This window comes from Muscardinus avellanarius, assembly GCF_963383645.1.
Source record: "Muscardinus avellanarius genome assembly, chromosome: 3".
Lineage (NCBI taxonomy): Eukaryota > Metazoa > Chordata > Mammalia > Rodentia > Gliridae > Muscardinus > Muscardinus avellanarius.
The window spans coordinates 165,003,643-165,021,014 of record NC_137788.1 but is presented as its reverse complement, the minus strand read 5'-3'; the positions used below and the strand labels follow the sequence as shown (position 1 = coordinate 165,021,014).

At 39.9% G+C, this 17,372-nt stretch overlaps 1 protein-coding gene across 4 annotated transcripts in view; it reads left to right on the top strand.

The window, feature by feature from the left end:
• Positions 1-2,363: 2,363 nt before the first annotated feature.
• The window catches only part of UBE3A (ubiquitin protein ligase E3A), a 29,139-nt gene continuing 14,130 nt past the window's right edge, over positions 2,364-17,372 (top strand). For 3 of the 4 annotated variants that reach the window (XM_080692206.1, XM_080692205.1, XM_080692204.1), the window contains exons 1-3: positions 2,364-2,565; positions 4,831-6,080; positions 16,231-16,375. In XM_080692206.1, coding sequence (XP_080548332.1) covers positions 2,379-2,565; positions 4,831-6,080; positions 16,231-16,375 — 1,582 coding nt within the window. In that variant the 5' untranslated portion in view covers positions 2,364-2,378. The remainder of the gene's footprint in view (positions 2,566-4,830; positions 6,081-16,230; positions 16,376-17,372) is intronic. The other variant, XM_080692207.1, reaches the window with a different exon arrangement.

The window sequence follows — 17,372 nt, the reverse complement described above, 5'->3', positions numbered from 1 at the left end:
TACACTCCCAGACCTATTTTTACATTTTTATTTGGAAACTTGGTCTCCTAAGCCAGCGTGCGGCTGGCTTCGAACTTGCGCGATTCTCCCGTCCCTGCCTCCCAAGCCGCGGGGATTACAAGCGTGCGCCACCACGCCCAGCAAGGGCTCTTAAAGGCTGCAGAACAGGTCTAGAGAACTATCTGCCAAGGACCTTACAGCTACTGAGCCAAGATAAGCCAACACTTGGGACAAGGTCTTCTGATTTCTCAGTCTTTTACTTTCATTATACCCTTTTCCCAGTATATATGGAAGCTTTATTTTAATATCAAGATTTTTTTTGTTGTTATTTTAGGACAAAACCTGACATTAAGCAGAATAGATTGTATTGGCATTGTGAAGTTGATAACTAATCTTTAAATATATAGATACTTTAGTAAACTTTAAGACCTTTTAAATCATGTATAGGGGATTTTGAAACTTAACAGATTTTCTATTCAGTGGTAAAGTATTACTAATTTTTAGTATACAAGTGACATGTTTAATATAGAAAAACATACTTGAACTTAAACAGTGGAAGAATTTAAGAACTCATTCAGTCACTTTACCCAGAAACGATGACTGTGAGCACTTTGAAACGCCCGTGGTTTAGTTAGTTCTACACCTGTGGCTTTGTAACTGGCCTTTGTTGGTGAGCGATGTGTCGGGAAGACTCTTGCCACCTTTGGATCTTGGTGATGACTTAGAGTTCATTTAAGTAAATCCCTCCCGGGCTTACTGATTTTTCGGGATAATAGAAAAATGCATTTGTATAAAATTGTCCAATTATTTTTGGTATGTGGGATCTCTTCATATGATACTCATATTCTTAAGATTTTTGAAATGTGCATAATTTCTCTCCAGAAAGGAAATATGTTTGTGTTCTTGGTAGGGAGCTTTACTGCAATTTGAGAGAATATGGCCTATATCTGCTATTCTTTACTGAAGAATAGCAATCCACGTTTTATATCTTCTGGATTCTATTTTCAGTTTTTAATAGTTATTTTCCTGTTTTGTATAGTTATATCTGGAGTAACGTTAATACTCAGAAGTGGGGAGTTTGTAGCACAGTCTGATTTTGGGCTTTCTCTCCGTGCATGCTGTCATGAGCGGCGCATTTGCATGGACCATTTTGACAATCTAAGCGCCAGAATGAGTTGTATGTGTTTGAGTTACTTGTCTTTGTCATCTGCCTTGGTCATTAGATTCAGAGTCCTACTTTTAAGACAAAATTGGACTTGTTTGTGTCCTGTCTCATTTTTCACCTTCGGACTGCTCATGATTAATAAGATGTAAACTCCAGTTCCACGTAGTCTTACATGTAAGATAATTGCAGGAATATTTGGAGAACTAAAATATATGAAAACTTTTTTCTTACACTTTAAGTAGTTTTCCCAGGTGTGTGAATTTAGGATAAATGAAATAGTTGTGCACTATATTTCTTTGGATCCAGTAGACTATTTTACTTAAATAGTGGTAATCTCATATCAGAAGCATAGAATTTTAGAGCTGAAGAAGCCCTAGAGATAAGAGAGTGTATTAAAATTGCTTCCTCAGTATTCTTGTTTGCTCTGCTGCAACACTTACAGTGGGGCTTTCATCTTACAAAGTAAGCAGGACATAGCATTTTGCCTTTACAGAGCTTAAAAATACTGTTTTCCTATGATAAGGTTTAGTGATAAGTTTTGGGTTCAAGGCTTTATGGAACCCACTTTTCTTAATGGTAAGCACCAGCTTTACATATTTTACTTGTAAAGTTACTTTTAACTCTCTCATGTGGTTGATAATTAAAAACAAAACTTTTATTCCACATACAAATTCTGTGTTAACGCTAAATCAGGTTTTTACAAGTTATTGAAATGAAATTGTGATTATATAAAAAGTAGAGTCTTATTTTCCTGAGGCTCACATCTAAAGCGCTGAAGTGACAAAGCTTTCAACTGTCACGCTGAGAGATTCAGGCACATGAACTGCCAGGTCAGCCCCTCCCTTTGTAGCCAGAGGGAAGCGTGCTGTGTTTACACGATGCTTTTGATAAGCATTGACACTTCTTACTGTAATATCTTAGAAAATATCGACTATTACTTTAGTGAAAAGTTGTGGTATAAATAGTGGATTTTCAGTTTTTACATCATCTTAACATGCAAGTTTATTACATCAGTGCTTGACTAACGGTGGTGACTTGTCGAGCCGCGCCCCTGAGCTGTACTAACCGCTGTGCTCACTGTTTGAATGTTTGGCACAGGAAGCGAGCAGCTGCAAAGCATCTAATAGAACGCTACTACCACCAGTTAACTGAGGGCTGTGGGAATGAGGCCTGCACCAATGAGTTCTGTGCTTCCTGCCCAACGTTTCTGCGTATGGATAACAATGCAGCGGCCATTAAAGCCCTCGAGCTTTATAAGATCAATGCCAAACTCTGTGATCCGCATCCCTCCAAGAAAGGAGCAAGCTCAGCGTACCTTGAAAATTCGAAAGGCACCCCTAACAACTCTGAGATCAAGATGAACAAGAAGGAAGGAAAAGGAGCTAGAATCGACTTTAAGGGTAAGGCGTTTTCTTTTTACGTAGACCATTAGAAATTTAAAAGTTTTTGTTTGTTGCCATATTGTGCGACCTTAAACCATCATAGGATATTGGAATTGATTTTTTCCTATGGTAAAGGACAGAAATAATGACTTAACTACATTTTTCTGACTTAGTGGTGGCTAATTAGAAGAGTACAGTCCACAAGTTCATTTCTTAATGAATTGCTTTCAAATGTATTCAGTTGTGGTTAATATCTTAAACTAGGCGACAGAGAAAGTCTTATTTCCGTTATAGTACAGTCCAACCAATCTGGCATGAGCTCTGAAACACTGGGAGTATGCGATACAAAATAGTGCAGCAGTAGGCAGGGCAAAACGTGGTTATCTGAGGATTAATTCTACTCTTCTTTTTACTACATTCTTTCCTTTTCATAAGGAAATTACTGATATTGAGTTCCAGTAAAATTTACCCATACTGAATTCCAACAGAACAAACCTGAGAGTTATTCCTAAAGAGGTAGAGTATGTAAATCATATGGGCTCCATAGGTCTGGACACCTATTGTTATAGAGCCATGGGTCAGATGTGTGGTATGCTAAAATAGAATGGTGATTTTGTGGCTTAACTTTTGGAGGCTACTCCTTCAATAATCATAGGCATTCTATAGTGTCCTTTACTATGGAGCAAATACAGTAAAGTAGAGGTAGGAATCATGTTAAAAATGTTATATGTTTTTACACAACATGTATCGGGCACAGTAAAGACAAGATTTTCAACTATAGAATTTTGGCAGGATTTTTTTTTCTTTTTGTTTTTTTGGTAGTACTGAGGATGGAACCCAGGGGCATTCTATTTCCGAGCTACACCCCTAGCCCTATTTTTTTTTTTTTTTTTTTTCTTTTGGTGGTACTAGGGTTCCTGGAAAACCCTCTCTGGGCTATCCTCTCAGACACATTTTATATTTTTATTTGAAAACGGGGTCTCTTAAGCCAGTGAGGCTGGCTTTGAACCTGCGCGATCCTCCTGTCTCTGCCTCCCAAGCACGGGGATTACAAGCGTGCACCACCACGCCCAGCTAGCCCTATTTTTTAGTCTTTTTAATTTTTGAAACATGGTCTCACTGAGTTGCAAAGGGCCTCACTAAGTAGCAGAGGCTGTTCTTGAACTGCAATCCTCCTGTCTCAGGATTTTCACTCTAAAATTATCCTCTACTTTATGTAATCTAATGATACATCTGTCAGTTCTTAACGTTATGAAGAGTATTTTTAGTATTATAGTGTTTGACTTATGTTGATCAAATGGTCTCTAGATCTTTTTGTTTTTGTGATATTGGAGATTGACCCCAGGGGCATTCCTCCTCCCAAGCTGTACCCCCAGCTCTATTTTTTATTCTTTAATTTGAAACAAGGTCTCATTAAGTTGCATGAGGGTCTCACTATAACTAGCTGAGGCTGGCTGTGAACCTGAGACCCTCCTGTCTCAGCCTCCCAAGTGCTGGGATTGCAAGTGTGTGCCACTATGCCTGGCTTAGAATTTTAATACATAAAACATACCATTTATTTTTTCTTTAAAACAAAGCGCCTTCCATTCCAGTAGCCAGAAAGTGGACAGCTTTGACCTGAAATTTAACACTTATCTCAAAAACTGGAAAAGCTGGTAAATGTGATTCAACTCTTTGCTTAAAAAGAAGAGCAAGTAGATTATGGTGACTACAGCAACTACCCTAGAACAAACTAGGGATTCCTCAAATGAACCAGTTTGGTTTGATACATTCAGAAGTAGGAAAAGAGCTATTTTCAAAAGAGAGTGCGTAAGGAACCTTTGTCAAAACCTTGCCTTCTTATTCTGTTGAAAACAGAACAAGGAAATAATAGCAGATCGGAGTGTCCTGTTGTACAGTGAGATGGTGGTAGGGTATTATGATGAGACAGCACATGGTAATCTTCCTTCATATTCACTGTTCAGCTATACTCTAGCATATATGAAGGTAGCAAGGGGAGTTTGAACTATCATGACCTTACTAAAGCAGCCATGTATTATTGAAAAGAATGTACAAGAATGGGTGAGGTTGTTGATATTAGTGGCTCATTGAAAAAAGAATAGGTAAGCAATAGTATTTGTTGAGTTTAAGTATTAGATATTCTCTCAAAATAATTCTAACTCACAAATGATAGTGCAAAATGTGGCTATTTCGCTTTTCATTCGAACTTACTGTGACAAAGTAAATGTGTGTACATATTATGAAAATAAATATTCTTTTATTTTTTCTCTTTTAATTTTCTAGATGTGACTTACCTAACCGAAGAGATAGTATATGAAATTCTTGAATTATGTAGAGAGAGAGAGGATTATTCCCCTTTAATTCGTGTTATTGGAAGAGTTTTTTCTAGTGCTGAGGCTTTGGTGCAGAGCTTTAGGAAAGTCAAACAACACACCAAGGAAGAGTTGAAATCTCTTCAAGGAAAAGATGAGGACAAGGATGAAGATGAAAAGGAGAAAGCTGCGTGTTCCGCTGCTGCCGCCATGGAAGAAGATTCCGAAGCTTCTTCCTCAAGGATAGACGATAGCCCCCAGGGAGACAGCAGCGTGCAGAGCGCGGGCTCCGAGGCTGTGTCTGTGGACGTGGAGGCTGTTAGAAGGGTCTACACCAGGCTGCTCTCTAACGAGAAAGTAGAGACTGCCTTTCTCAACGCACTTGTTTATTTGTCTCCTAATGTGGAGTGTGACTTGACGTATCATAATGTGTACTCCCGAGACCCTAACTATCTGAATTTGTTCATAATTGTGATGGAGAACAGAAACCTCCACAGCCCTGAATATCTGGAAATGGCCTTGCCATTATTTTGCAAAGCAATGAGCAAGCTACCCCTCGCGGCCCAAGGGAGACTGATCAGACTGTGGTCTAAGTACAGTGCGGATCAGATTCGAAGAATGATGGAGACATTTCAGCAACTCATCACTTACAAGGTCATAAGCAATGAGTTTAACAGTCGAAATCTAGTCAACGACGATGATGCCATTGTTGCTGCTTCAAAGTGCTTGAAAATGGTTTACTATGCAAATGTCGTCGGAGGGGAGGTGGACACAAATCACAACGAAGAAGATGATGAAGAACCTATCCCTGAGTCTAGCGAATTGACACTTCAGGAGCTTTTGGGAGAGGAGAGGAGAAACAAGAAAGGTCCTCGTGTGGACCCACTGGAAACTGAACTTGGTGTCAAAACTCTGGATTGTCGAAAACCACTTATCTCTTTTGAAGAGTTCATTAATGAGCCACTGAATGATGTTCTAGAAATGGATAAAGATTATACCTTTTTCAAAGTAGAAACGGAGAACAAATTCTCTTTTATGACATGTCCCTTTATATTGAATGCTGTCACCAAGAATTTGGGATTGTATTATGACAATAGAATCCGCATGTACAGTGAACGAAGAATCACTGTTCTCTACAGCCTAGTTCAAGGACAGCAGTTGAATCCGTATTTGAGACTCAAAGTCAGACGTGACCATATCATAGATGATGCACTTGTCCGGGTAAGTTTGGTTCCTGTTTAAAATCAGTACTAAATTTTAAAAAATGGCAGATAATGGGGAAATTGTAATACAGTTCAGTGAACTAATTTTTAAATAATAGCATCTCATAGACTAGGAACACATAGATATTTCTGATTTTAAATATATGTATTATATTTTTGTTACTCCTGACCAAATTTATAAATACATTTACAAAGTATTGATTGTCTTATCTAATGAATACTCTGAAAAATAATGGATTTTCTAAATTTTGAACACTAGCCCCCCTGGTGATTTTTTATTCAGAAGAAAAGAGAAATGGTGGAGGACTGGAACACAAGGACAGGGAAACGTAGAGATACTTAGTTTTATGTTTGGATGTGAGGTCTAACAGGGATAAGGGATAGGGTAAATCTAATCCGTACAGTTGACAATGGTATTCAAGAATTCTGTTGTGAAAAATGTGTCGTTTTGTTATTTTGAGCTCGATGAGGTGACTAGGCAGGTCGATGCATTTTGTCAGTAAGACTTTGATGAGCTACTCCAAATGTCTCCTGAGCACATTATGTGCTTGTGGAAGTTTTTGTCCTTGAATATTTATAGGGCAGCTCTGGGTCTTGAACCGTCATTCCACCAATCAAGGGCCCGTGGTTACCTGTATTACCAGCTACATCCAGGGAGATTGACATGGGGAAGTACTGTGAACTCAGGTACCCACCTTCTAAACTCCTCTTTTTTTCAGATGGTGTTCCTTCTTCACAGAAGAATTAGTGTTCCTATTTATGAATTCAGGACTGGGCAGAAGACAGAAACCAATTGCCAGTTATATTTGAAAGAATCCCGCTTGTCAGAATGCAGTACTTGAGGGTTTATTATACTCATAGTGCTAGGTCTCTTTTCATTAGTTTTCTGTTTTGTTTTGTTTTGTGTTTTTTGTGGGTCTGGAGATGGAGCTCAGGGGCATTCTACCTCTGAGCTACATCCTCTGCCCTATTTTTTTATTCTTTATTTTGAAACCGGGTCTCACTGAGTTGCAGAGGGCCTCACTAAGTAGCTGAGGCTGTCTACGAACCGCGATCCTCCGGTCTCAGCCTCCTGAATGCTGGGATTACAAGTGTGCGCCACCGCCCGGCTCATTAGTTTCTTTTCATTAACTTCAGGTAAAATTTCATGTTGAATGTTGATACGTTTGGGGAAAGATTCTTCATTCCTTGTGAACTCAAGAAGTGTGTTTTTTTGTTTTTGTTTTGTTTTTGGTGGTACTGGGGTTCCTGGAAACCTTTCTACCTCTGGGCTACACTCCCAGACCTTTTTTATATTTTTATTTGGAAGCAGGGTTTCTTAAGCCAGCACGGCTGGCTTCAAACCTGCGCGATCCTCCTGTCTCTCCCTCCCAAGCGTGGGGATTACAAGGGTGCGCCACCACGCCGGCACTAAGGGTGTTTTAACTGCCTGAAGAAATGATCATTGCTTGCTTTCCAGTGCCCTTTTCATTTTACTTAGTAGTTTGAGCCATGTGAATAATGAATACATTTGTGATTCATTGTCAGGCAGCCAGCAACTTAATTGTACGCAGTTTAATAGAATGGTGGGGCAGTTTATGAAAATCTAAGTAAGGTTTTATGGAAAGCCCCTTGAATTAATTTGTGCCTATTTATTGTTAGTGCAGAGAGTCAAATGCCAAAACTGTATACTTTATAGTTGAGTTCTTGAGGTGAAATCTGTCTTGAGCAAAAGCTCTTCCCGGCCACAGAAATATGAAGTTCCTCTCCACATTCAGTCTAGGGTTAGTTAAACAAAACTGTCTATCTTTCCTTCCAGCCTGCTCAGATGTCTTCTCAGCTTTATTTCCTTCCTTGCTCCCTACCCTTCCCTAGTAGAGTGAAGCTAGGAATCAATAAGGTAGAGGTGCTTGCTATGTATTTACTTTATTCGACTTTGAGGAAACAGTCATTTTCACTTTTAAAGCCTTCTTCTAAGCAGGTGTTAGAAGTAAATTAGCTTTGAGCTTTATAATTGTACACACACATTGTCAAAACTAGATTTCATGATTGTCCTGTTGTAACTTCAGGGTTCACTAGGTAACATCTGTATTTGCGCATTAGCACTCCATGAAAGCAGTTCACTTCAGCCACGCCGTGTGCCAGGCCTGGGGTAAGCAGGAGATACAGAGATGGGGCTCACCGAGGAGCTCGCCGCAGCCCAGTGCTCGCACTAAGCAGAGGCTGCCCTTGGCTTTTGTGTTCCTTCCTCTTTGCGTTACTTTTTCTTTCTCTTTCCATCTCTCCCTCCCATTAAAAAAAAAAAAAACATAGAATGTGAAAGTTTTAGAAAAAACTAAGGATCAAAATGGTCTTGGCAATCAAATGGGTAGTCTGCCTTTTTGCTTTGAAATTTTAACAGCAGTTTATAATTTGATAGATTTTTGTAATACCAAGTAGGAAGTTTGCAGCAAGTAGTTGCTCCCGACCTCCCCTCTGTGCACCCTCAGCACAGGCAGTCATTACCCCTTCATCATCTCCCTCCCCAGGGGTCATTCCCTGCCACGCCACATTCTTCCTTTCATTCCAAGTGTGACAGACAGGCTATCCACTGACCGCTGCTGCCTGACCTGAATTTGAACTGCACAGTAGGCTTTGTAGAGAAGGAATGAGACACTGGTGAACTCGGTATTGATGACTAAGTAAAACTGCAGAATCCGCGGCCTTAGGAGGTCGAAGGAGCCTTGGATTTCATCTGGTCTTTGGTTTGTGGGCAAAAGCCTAGGATGTGGAACTTGTGTACCTGACACTTACTTGCTTATTTTTCAGGTGTTATTTGCAAGACTGAGTATCTTGGAGGTAGAGTGAGAATCAGGAGCTTGGATGAGTAATTATGGATTTAAAGAATGCATTCTTGTACCATGAGATGTAAATCAGACCAGCAGTAATTTTTTCCCACCTGGAGCTTTGAAATGAGTTCTTTTTGATGATAAGAGGAGAATTAGTATGTGTGTTACTGTATTAAATCTAAATCTGTTACTTTAAGACTACTAAGAAGGGTGGAATAATGCCAGATAGTTGTAACGGTGATCTAAGTTGTGGGGTATATACTGATTGCAGGAATACTAAAATATAAAAAAATGAACTTTAGAATCAATGACTGACGACACAGGATGATCACATACTGTGTCTCATGTTGCTTAAGACTATCCAGCCCTTGCTTACATTTTTTGGATATTTTTCCTGAGCTTTATTTTCATCGTTTTTGTTGTTTATTCTTAGACTGTAATAAACACGAGTTCACAGCTCAGCTTCTATTTGAATGAAAACAATCCTAATGTGATGAATTTTTTACGAATTTACCCCATTGTGTATTCCTTAAAGAGTAGGGTTTTTTTTTCCTTTGTTTCTCACAAAGCATTCCCAAGGATATTGTGTATATGAAGTTTAAAAAATTACTTTTTAAAGTAATTCACCACTACTGAGAAGGAGTAGGAGGTTGAGATTGGGGGATCACAGAAGTAAGTGGTACTGCCATTCATGAGGGGCCCCAGATTGCCCTCACATCTGAATGTGAAGGTTGTCAGAAAGCAAAGCAAAGACCTGTGTGATAGATGTCAGATTAGGAGTTTTGATGCGGAGTCTAGGAATCTAGTACTTTGGTACTCCCAAGATACTCTGACAAAGCAAGGCTGCAAGTCTGTATTTGGAGAGATGGCTGTTACTATCATTTGCATGTATATATATTCATTAAAGCCGTTTTCTATCTAAGTTCATGAATCTGCCAGAATGTTAGCACAGCATGCACAGAAAGGGTGGATGCTGATATGAGACTCAGTGCTGATAAGCAGGAGTTCTCAAATTTGAGCAGTTAACTAAGAACCAGAGTGAGCTCGGCACAGTGGCTCATGCTTGTTATCCCAGTTTTTGAGAGGCTGAAACAGGAGGATTGCAGGATTAAGGTCCAGTGTCGGCAACTTGAGTGGGGTCCTTCACAAGCTAGTGAGATCCATCCTGTTTCCATAAATGATGAGTGAACGACCGGACGAACGAACGGATGGGGCTGGGAGCGTGTCTCAAGGCGTAAGGCTCCTGGGTTTCATCCCCAGGACCACATATATCTAACTAAGTAAATCCAAAAGAATGGCTGGGCTGTAGAACTGGAAGTCAAAAAGTACGAGTGAGCACACATGTAGGTGGTTGACACAAGTGAAAAGCTGCGCTGCTGAGAAGCTCTGCTCACCTCCGGTGTCACTAGCCATCGTGGGAGCAGCCTGTCTAAGCCATCCGCAGGGTGTCCCCGGCAGGGTGTCCCTGGCAGGTGCTTTTGCATGCTGTGAGGCCTGAGCCCCTTGCTTCTGCAGTGGCCAGAGCTTGAGGGTGAGACTGTGCCGCGTGCCTTCCTCTGGGTGTGCTCAGTTGCATCTTTGGCACTGGCTCTGTCATTCTCAGTCCATTTGCCATTGTGTGTCGTATGATTCATTCAATCACACGAACTCGACATGAAGAACTTCATGCCTGCTGAACTATAAGAATGCCAGAACTGGAAGTAGAACTCAGATTCCCAGGTCTTGCGGACAGGTGTAACTGTGTGATGTGGCGTTTACCCAAACTTTTAAACTTCATATTTAAGCTACAACAAACTTTTTTTTTGTGTGTGTGTGGTACTGGGGACGGAACCCAGGGGCATTCTATCTCTAAGATGTACCCCTAGCTCTATTTTTTATTCTTTGTTTTGAAACAGGGTCTCACTGAGCTGCAAAGGGCCTCACTAAGTGCTGAGGCTGTCTGCGAAGCGCACTCCTGTCTCAGCCTCCCAGATGCTGGTATGACAAGTGTGCGCCACGACACCCGAGTTCAAGCTGTTCTATTACATATAGAAACATTAAAAAGTTAAATATCTGGGTAATCTAAAAAATTACTATTTTTACGGTACTGGCGATTGAACTCAGAGGTATTCTACCTCTGAGCTACACCCCCAGCCCTATTTTTTATTCTTTATTTTATTACTGGCGATTGAACTCAGAGGTATTCTACCTCTGAGCTACACCCTCAGCCCTATTTTTTTATTCTTTATTTTATTTGATATTTTGTGGTACTGGGGGTGGAACCCAAAGGCTTTCTAACCTCCGTGCTATACTCCCAGACCTATTTTATACTTTATTTGGAAACAGGGTCTCAATTAAGTTGCTGAGAGCCTCACTAGGTAGCTGAGGCTAGGTTTGAACCTGTGCAGTCCTCCTGTCTCAGCCTCCCAAGTGCAGGGATTACAAGTGTACGTAACCACACCGGGCTTATTCTTTATTTTGAAATAGTGTTTCACTAAGTTGAGAAGGGCCTTGCCAAGTAGCTGAGGCTGGCTGTAACTGCGATCCTCTTGTTTCAACCTCCCGATTACAAGCATGCACCACCATACTCAACTTTAAAAAAATCCCATTCTAACCAGTAGTTTAAGGTTATTCATTTTCAGACTTTTATCCAGAGTCTAACAAACTGGCTTAAATATTTTAAGCTAGCCTTATTAATGTAGCCAAAGCATTCTTTTTGGTTTGGTATTGGAATTGAACCCAGGGACTTTCTACTTCTGAGGTATATCCCTAACTTGTTACTTTACTACTGCTACTACTGCTGCTGCTGCTGCTGCTGCTGCTGCTGCTGCTGCTGCTGCTGCTACTACTACTACTACTACTACTACTACTACTTCTTATTATTATTATTATTATTATCATTATTATTATTATTATTATTACTATTATTTTAAAGCAGGATCTCACTAACTTGCTGAGTCTGCTCAAATCTGCAGTCCTCCTATTTCAGCCTCTTGAGTAACGGGGTTTACAGGTGTAAGAGCCAATGCTTGTGGGTGTGTTTGCATGTGGGTGTGTTTGCTCTCGGAGGATTTTGGGGATTGAACCCAGGGGCTTCTGCCTTTGAGCCATGTCCCCAGCCCTATTTTAGTTTTCAGTCTTTGAAACCAGGTCCAAGTTTTGGAGGGCCTTGCTGAGTTGCCGAAGCTGGTACAAGAACCTGTGATCTTCCTGTCTTAGTCTCCTAAGACTAGGAAAACAGGCATATTCTCACCCACCCTGGGCATTCTGAAATATTACAGAAGCCTAGTTTATTTATTTATTTATTTATCTATCTATTTATTTATTGGTGGTACTGGGTTCCTGGAAGCCCTTCTACCTCTGGGCTACACTTCCAGACCTATTTTTACATTTTTTAAATTTGGAAACAGGGTCTCCTAAGCCAGCGCGCGCGGCTGGCTTCGAACCTTCGCGATCCTCCTGTCTCTGCCTCCCAAGCGCGGGGATTACGAGCGTGCGCCACCATGCCCGGCAGAAGCCTAGTTTATTGAATTTTGCTTTAATAAGTCATTTTAAAGTGTATGTACAAGATTGGATTTGATGTAATACCCCAGAGTATTTAAAGGTTTTTAAGTAATAGGCTTTCAACTTATTCTTAAAAATCTGGTAATGTGACAGTTTCATATTGGATGTCATCCTGCCTACGAGTTTTGGGAATGTCTGGTCAGATACATTAAAAAGTTACCTCGATAATATTTTGCCATCATGGCTTGTTAAAAATACAGAACTTAAAAATCATTTTAAGAAGTCTTAAGAAGAGTAAGCTGTACAGGAAGAGGCAAATGTTATTTCATTCCCAGTGGTCTCTATTATATTAAATACAATATATGTACTGTAAAAAGTACATACATAAAAAACTCTTACATCTGTGTACTAAAGGAATCAAGGATACTTATAAATTCTTCCCAGAACGTTCACTGATGTATTTCACCAGTTTCCAATATTCTACTGAATTTAAAACAACTTGTGATTTTAAAAATTAAGTTTTAGTGAAATGGTTATCTGAAGTGATAACCTTTATAGTTTAGTCTCTGCATAATTTTCTGATTGATTAAATGTACTTGTTTCTGAAAGAAATGAGTCCCCTTTAAAGTAGTACAGTAGCGGCCTTTGTCGGAATGACTGCTGTGAGATTTTATTCTGTTTCTGTAACCACATTTTAAAATTTTGTTTTAACGAAGACAGGATGTACATGTTTGTTTGTTTGTTTCTGTATTTATTTATTTATTTATTTATTTATTTATTTTATTTTATTTTATTTTGGTGGTACTGGGGTTCCTGGAAACCCTTCTAACTCCAGGCCTCACTCCCAGACCTATTTTTTTTTTAAATCTATATATTTTTATTTGAAAACAGGGGTGCTTAAGCCAGCGAGGCTGGCTTCGAACCTGCGTGATCCTCCTGTCTCTGCCTCCCAAGCGCGGGGATTGCCAGTGTGTGCCACCACGCCTGGCCTACACGTATCTTTAAATGACAGCAGTATTATGCAACAACACTTACGGGTCCCTGAGAATGGTACTCTAAAATACTTAATTGGAAATTTTCACCTGCAGAATTGAGTTCCCAACTATTTTTTAGAGCATTCTTCTTAAATACTTCTATTTGAATACATTCTGGTTCTGAAAGTAGCATGTACTCCTTTAAAAAAAAAAAGTATAGGGGAAGACTCAGCCCCTCACTGTGGAGAGGCCCTGAAGCACAGGATTTCAGAGCTGGCCACCTAGATCGAAGTTCCTTTTTCTTGGGTGTACTAAGTTGAGAAAGTTTTTAACCTTTATTTACCTTAGTCTCCACATCTGTAAAATGGATTAGTAACAGTACCTACCTCATGAGGTTGCTGTGGAGATTGAGTTGTTTAGTTTGAAGTGCATAACTTGTATATACTATTCTTGCTGTTATTCTTAGAATATTTTTGTTTGATAAAGTCTCTGACTAGATTTTTAGGTTATTTGGAAAGCTTTAGAACCAAAGAATGATGGTAATAGCAACAACAATAATAATAGCAACAAAAACCTTAGAAGCACTGATGCTACACAGGGTGTTGGTTTAAGCCCTTTGCGCATATATATCATGACTTATTTATCGATCACTTTTATTTTACAGATGATCCACTAAGAGACAGGTGTGTGCATATGTGTACAGTGACCCACATACTGTGTGTGCATATGTGTACAGTGACCCTAAGCACATACTGCACTCAGTTCTTTGGGCAGAACATAGAATGAACATTGGTGATCTGGAAAGGATGTGCGGTCTCTTACTGTGAACAGAGGGGTTTCTCCTTTTTCACCTGACATGTCTTAGAGCTGAGACACAAACCAGGCCCTCTGCGTCCTACCACACCATCCTGGTCCTCTAAAGGTTTCTTCGTGATGAGAAGTCAGCTGTGTCACTGGCTTAGTGGGCAAAAACGAGAGGCTGTGGTCTAAACAGAAGATGCTCAGCTTTCATTTTGGAATTCGCTGTCATATGGCATGTTTGCCTTTTGTGATTGAAAAGTAAACAAACACACGGACTAAAAGTTCTTACACTACTACAAGGTTGAGCAGGGAGGGGACTGGTCCTGGCCACATTGCAACATGGGATGTTGGCCTGGGCCCAATCAGAGCTGAGACGGGACTCATTTTAGTCCTCAGGGTTTTAGGTAACCGCAGCTTGAGAGAGCTTTCCAGCTGGAACTATTTCCCCCTCCCCCGCAGCCCCAGCAAGGTTATTTTTAAATCTCCAGTTGTTTTACTATAGAGTCTTGGAACTAGCCTAACTCAGGTTCTTTTGGGGCTGTAAAAGTGTGACTCTTCTATTGAAGTTGTTTTAAGGGGTAACATGATGTTGATATCTTAATTCTCCCTGTTCTGTAGAACTCTTTCTCACATATTCTTACTAAGCCTTCACAGCTTGGTACTGTCAGAAGTATTGTGTTCCCTTCTGTACATCTGATTGTACATTGCTCTGTGGAATGAATTCGTTTTCCCCTTGATGTTTGCAAACCACTTCATGGATTAGGCTACACACTAGCAGTTTGAGAACCATACTTAGGGCAATCATGAGTTTATGAGAATTTATTTTATAAATACTTTAGAATGTCCAAAGAAGTACTGTTATCTAAAGCACTTATTTTAGGACTATGGTACACATATATCAGTGACATTTGTATTTGTAAAACTTTTTTTTTTTTTATTGCAAGTATGGGGTTGGAAACCCAGGGGCATTCAACCTCCGAGCTATAACCTCTGCTCTATTTTTTATTCTTTATTTTGAAACAGGGTCTCACTAAGTTGCAGAGGGCCTAAGTAGCTGAGGCTGTCCGCGAACCGCAATCCTCCCCTCTCAGCCTCCTGAATGCTGGGATTACAAGCGTGCACCACCAAGCCCGGCTGTAAAAACATTTTTTAAAAATTCCATTTGGAAGCCGGGTGTGGTGGCACATGCTTATAATCTCAGCGCTTGGGAGGCTGAGAGAGGAAGATCGTACAGGTTCAAATCCATCCTCAGCCACTTAGGCTCTCAGCAACTTAGTGAGACCCTGTTTCCTAATAAAGTATAAAATAGGTCTGGGGGTATAACCTGGAGGTAGAAAGCCCCTGGGTTCCACCCCTAGTACCACCAGAAAGAAGAAAAAAAAAGAATGCATTTGAAATAATTAGAATAACTTGGCAAATTTTCATTTTGAAAAATAAAAATTGATAGCTAGTAGATGTTTGAGGAACTTAGCAATTAAAATAGATAATTTATCAAGCATGTGGGTCAATTTTAGATGTATAGAAAAAAACATGAACATTTTGCATTAGAATGCAGTAATGACTGATAACAACTGAAGTTAATGTGTTTACATCATTCTGTACAGATGAAAATACTTAATAAATGATTTATAGTTAAAGAGATGCTAGACCCCAGGGTTGGTTAGCTGAAAGGGTATGTTCCCCTGCTTATATAGAAACATGGGTAGAAGATGCATTCTAATGAACGCTGAAATGATTAGACCAGGCACATCGTATTTGTTTTCTGTCCTGTGAGCCCAGATTACTCAAATACAAGCAACAAAAATGCAGATTTTCTGCTCTACATTAAAAGCTCAGTAAAGTTGGAAAGCGACTTATTATTATGCTGGTTTCTCTTCTCTCTGTTTTTTTAATTTCTAGGAGAGTGAATCTGTCTTTGCTGGCTTTTTAAATTTTTTAAAAAATTTCCTTTCTGAGTCCATTTAAAACCAAAAAGAGGAAACCTTGACTTTGTTCCATTCTAACCCTTGACCTTCTTTCTTTTATTTTGCTTGTTTCCTGATGCTGACAGTCATCTTTGTATGTTTATCTTTTCAACCACTAGCTAGAGATGATTGCTATGGAAAATCCTGCTGACTTGAAGAAGCAGCTGTATGTGGAGTTTGAAGGAGAACAAGGAGTGGATGAGGGAGGTGTTTCCAAAGAATTTTTTCAGCTGGTTGTAGAGGAAATCTTCAATCCAGATATTGGTAAATATTTTAGTGGTATGATTGTGCTGTCCTATACTTTTGAAGATACTAGTTGAATAGTCATATACTAGTTGAAAATGCCTAAGAATTCATTTGCCTTGGTTTTAAATATTCTCAGCTCCAAAAAGCAGCGGACAAAGATGGTTTTGGTGTGGGTTACCTTATCAGATAAAAACCAAATTTGTGTGCTTTAGGAATATATTTTCTTTTCTTTTTTTTTTTTTTTGTGTGGTACTAGGAATGGAACCCTTCTACCTTCGGGCTGCACTCCCAGACCTATTTGGAAACAGGGTCTCTTAAGCCAGCAAGGCTGGCTTCGAACCTGTGCGATCCTCCTGTCTCTGCCTCCCAAGCACGGGGATTACAAGTGTGCACCACCAAGCCCTGCTAGGAATAGATTTTCTATCTCATTGATTCAAGTTTTGTGTGTGGTACTTGGGGTTGAACTCTAGGGGTGTTTTACTACCCCCAGTACTTTTTACTTTTTGTTTTGAAATGGTCTTCCTAGGTTGCTGAGGCTGGTCTGGGACTTACAATCTTCCTGTCTCAGCCTCCCAAGTACTGGGATTACTGGCTTGTCCTACAATGCCCAGTTAATTTATGTTTTTATTTAAGATTACTTGGCCAAATATTCTAATAAAGGATCTTATCACCTGGATAAATTAATTAAAAGACCTTGGGGTGGTATGTTTAGGACAACTGAAGGTATTTCTTCCTGATATTCTGAAACTTCAGTTTTTTGAGGAATGTTTGTTGAGGGAATGTTTTACCTTTGTATCAAAGTTCAGAAAGTAGCTCATGTCAAATTAATTAGGTTTACTTACGGTAAGATTTCTTGAGGGTTGAGGATGTGGTTTACTGGTAGAGCACTTGCCTAGCAGAAGTCAGATGTGGAATTGGTCACCACCGCTGCGGCACTTGGGGAAGGTTTCCTGGGACTTGTTCTTTCAAAGCACTCCAGAATTATTCTTCTCCTCCACATCTGGTAATGCTCACT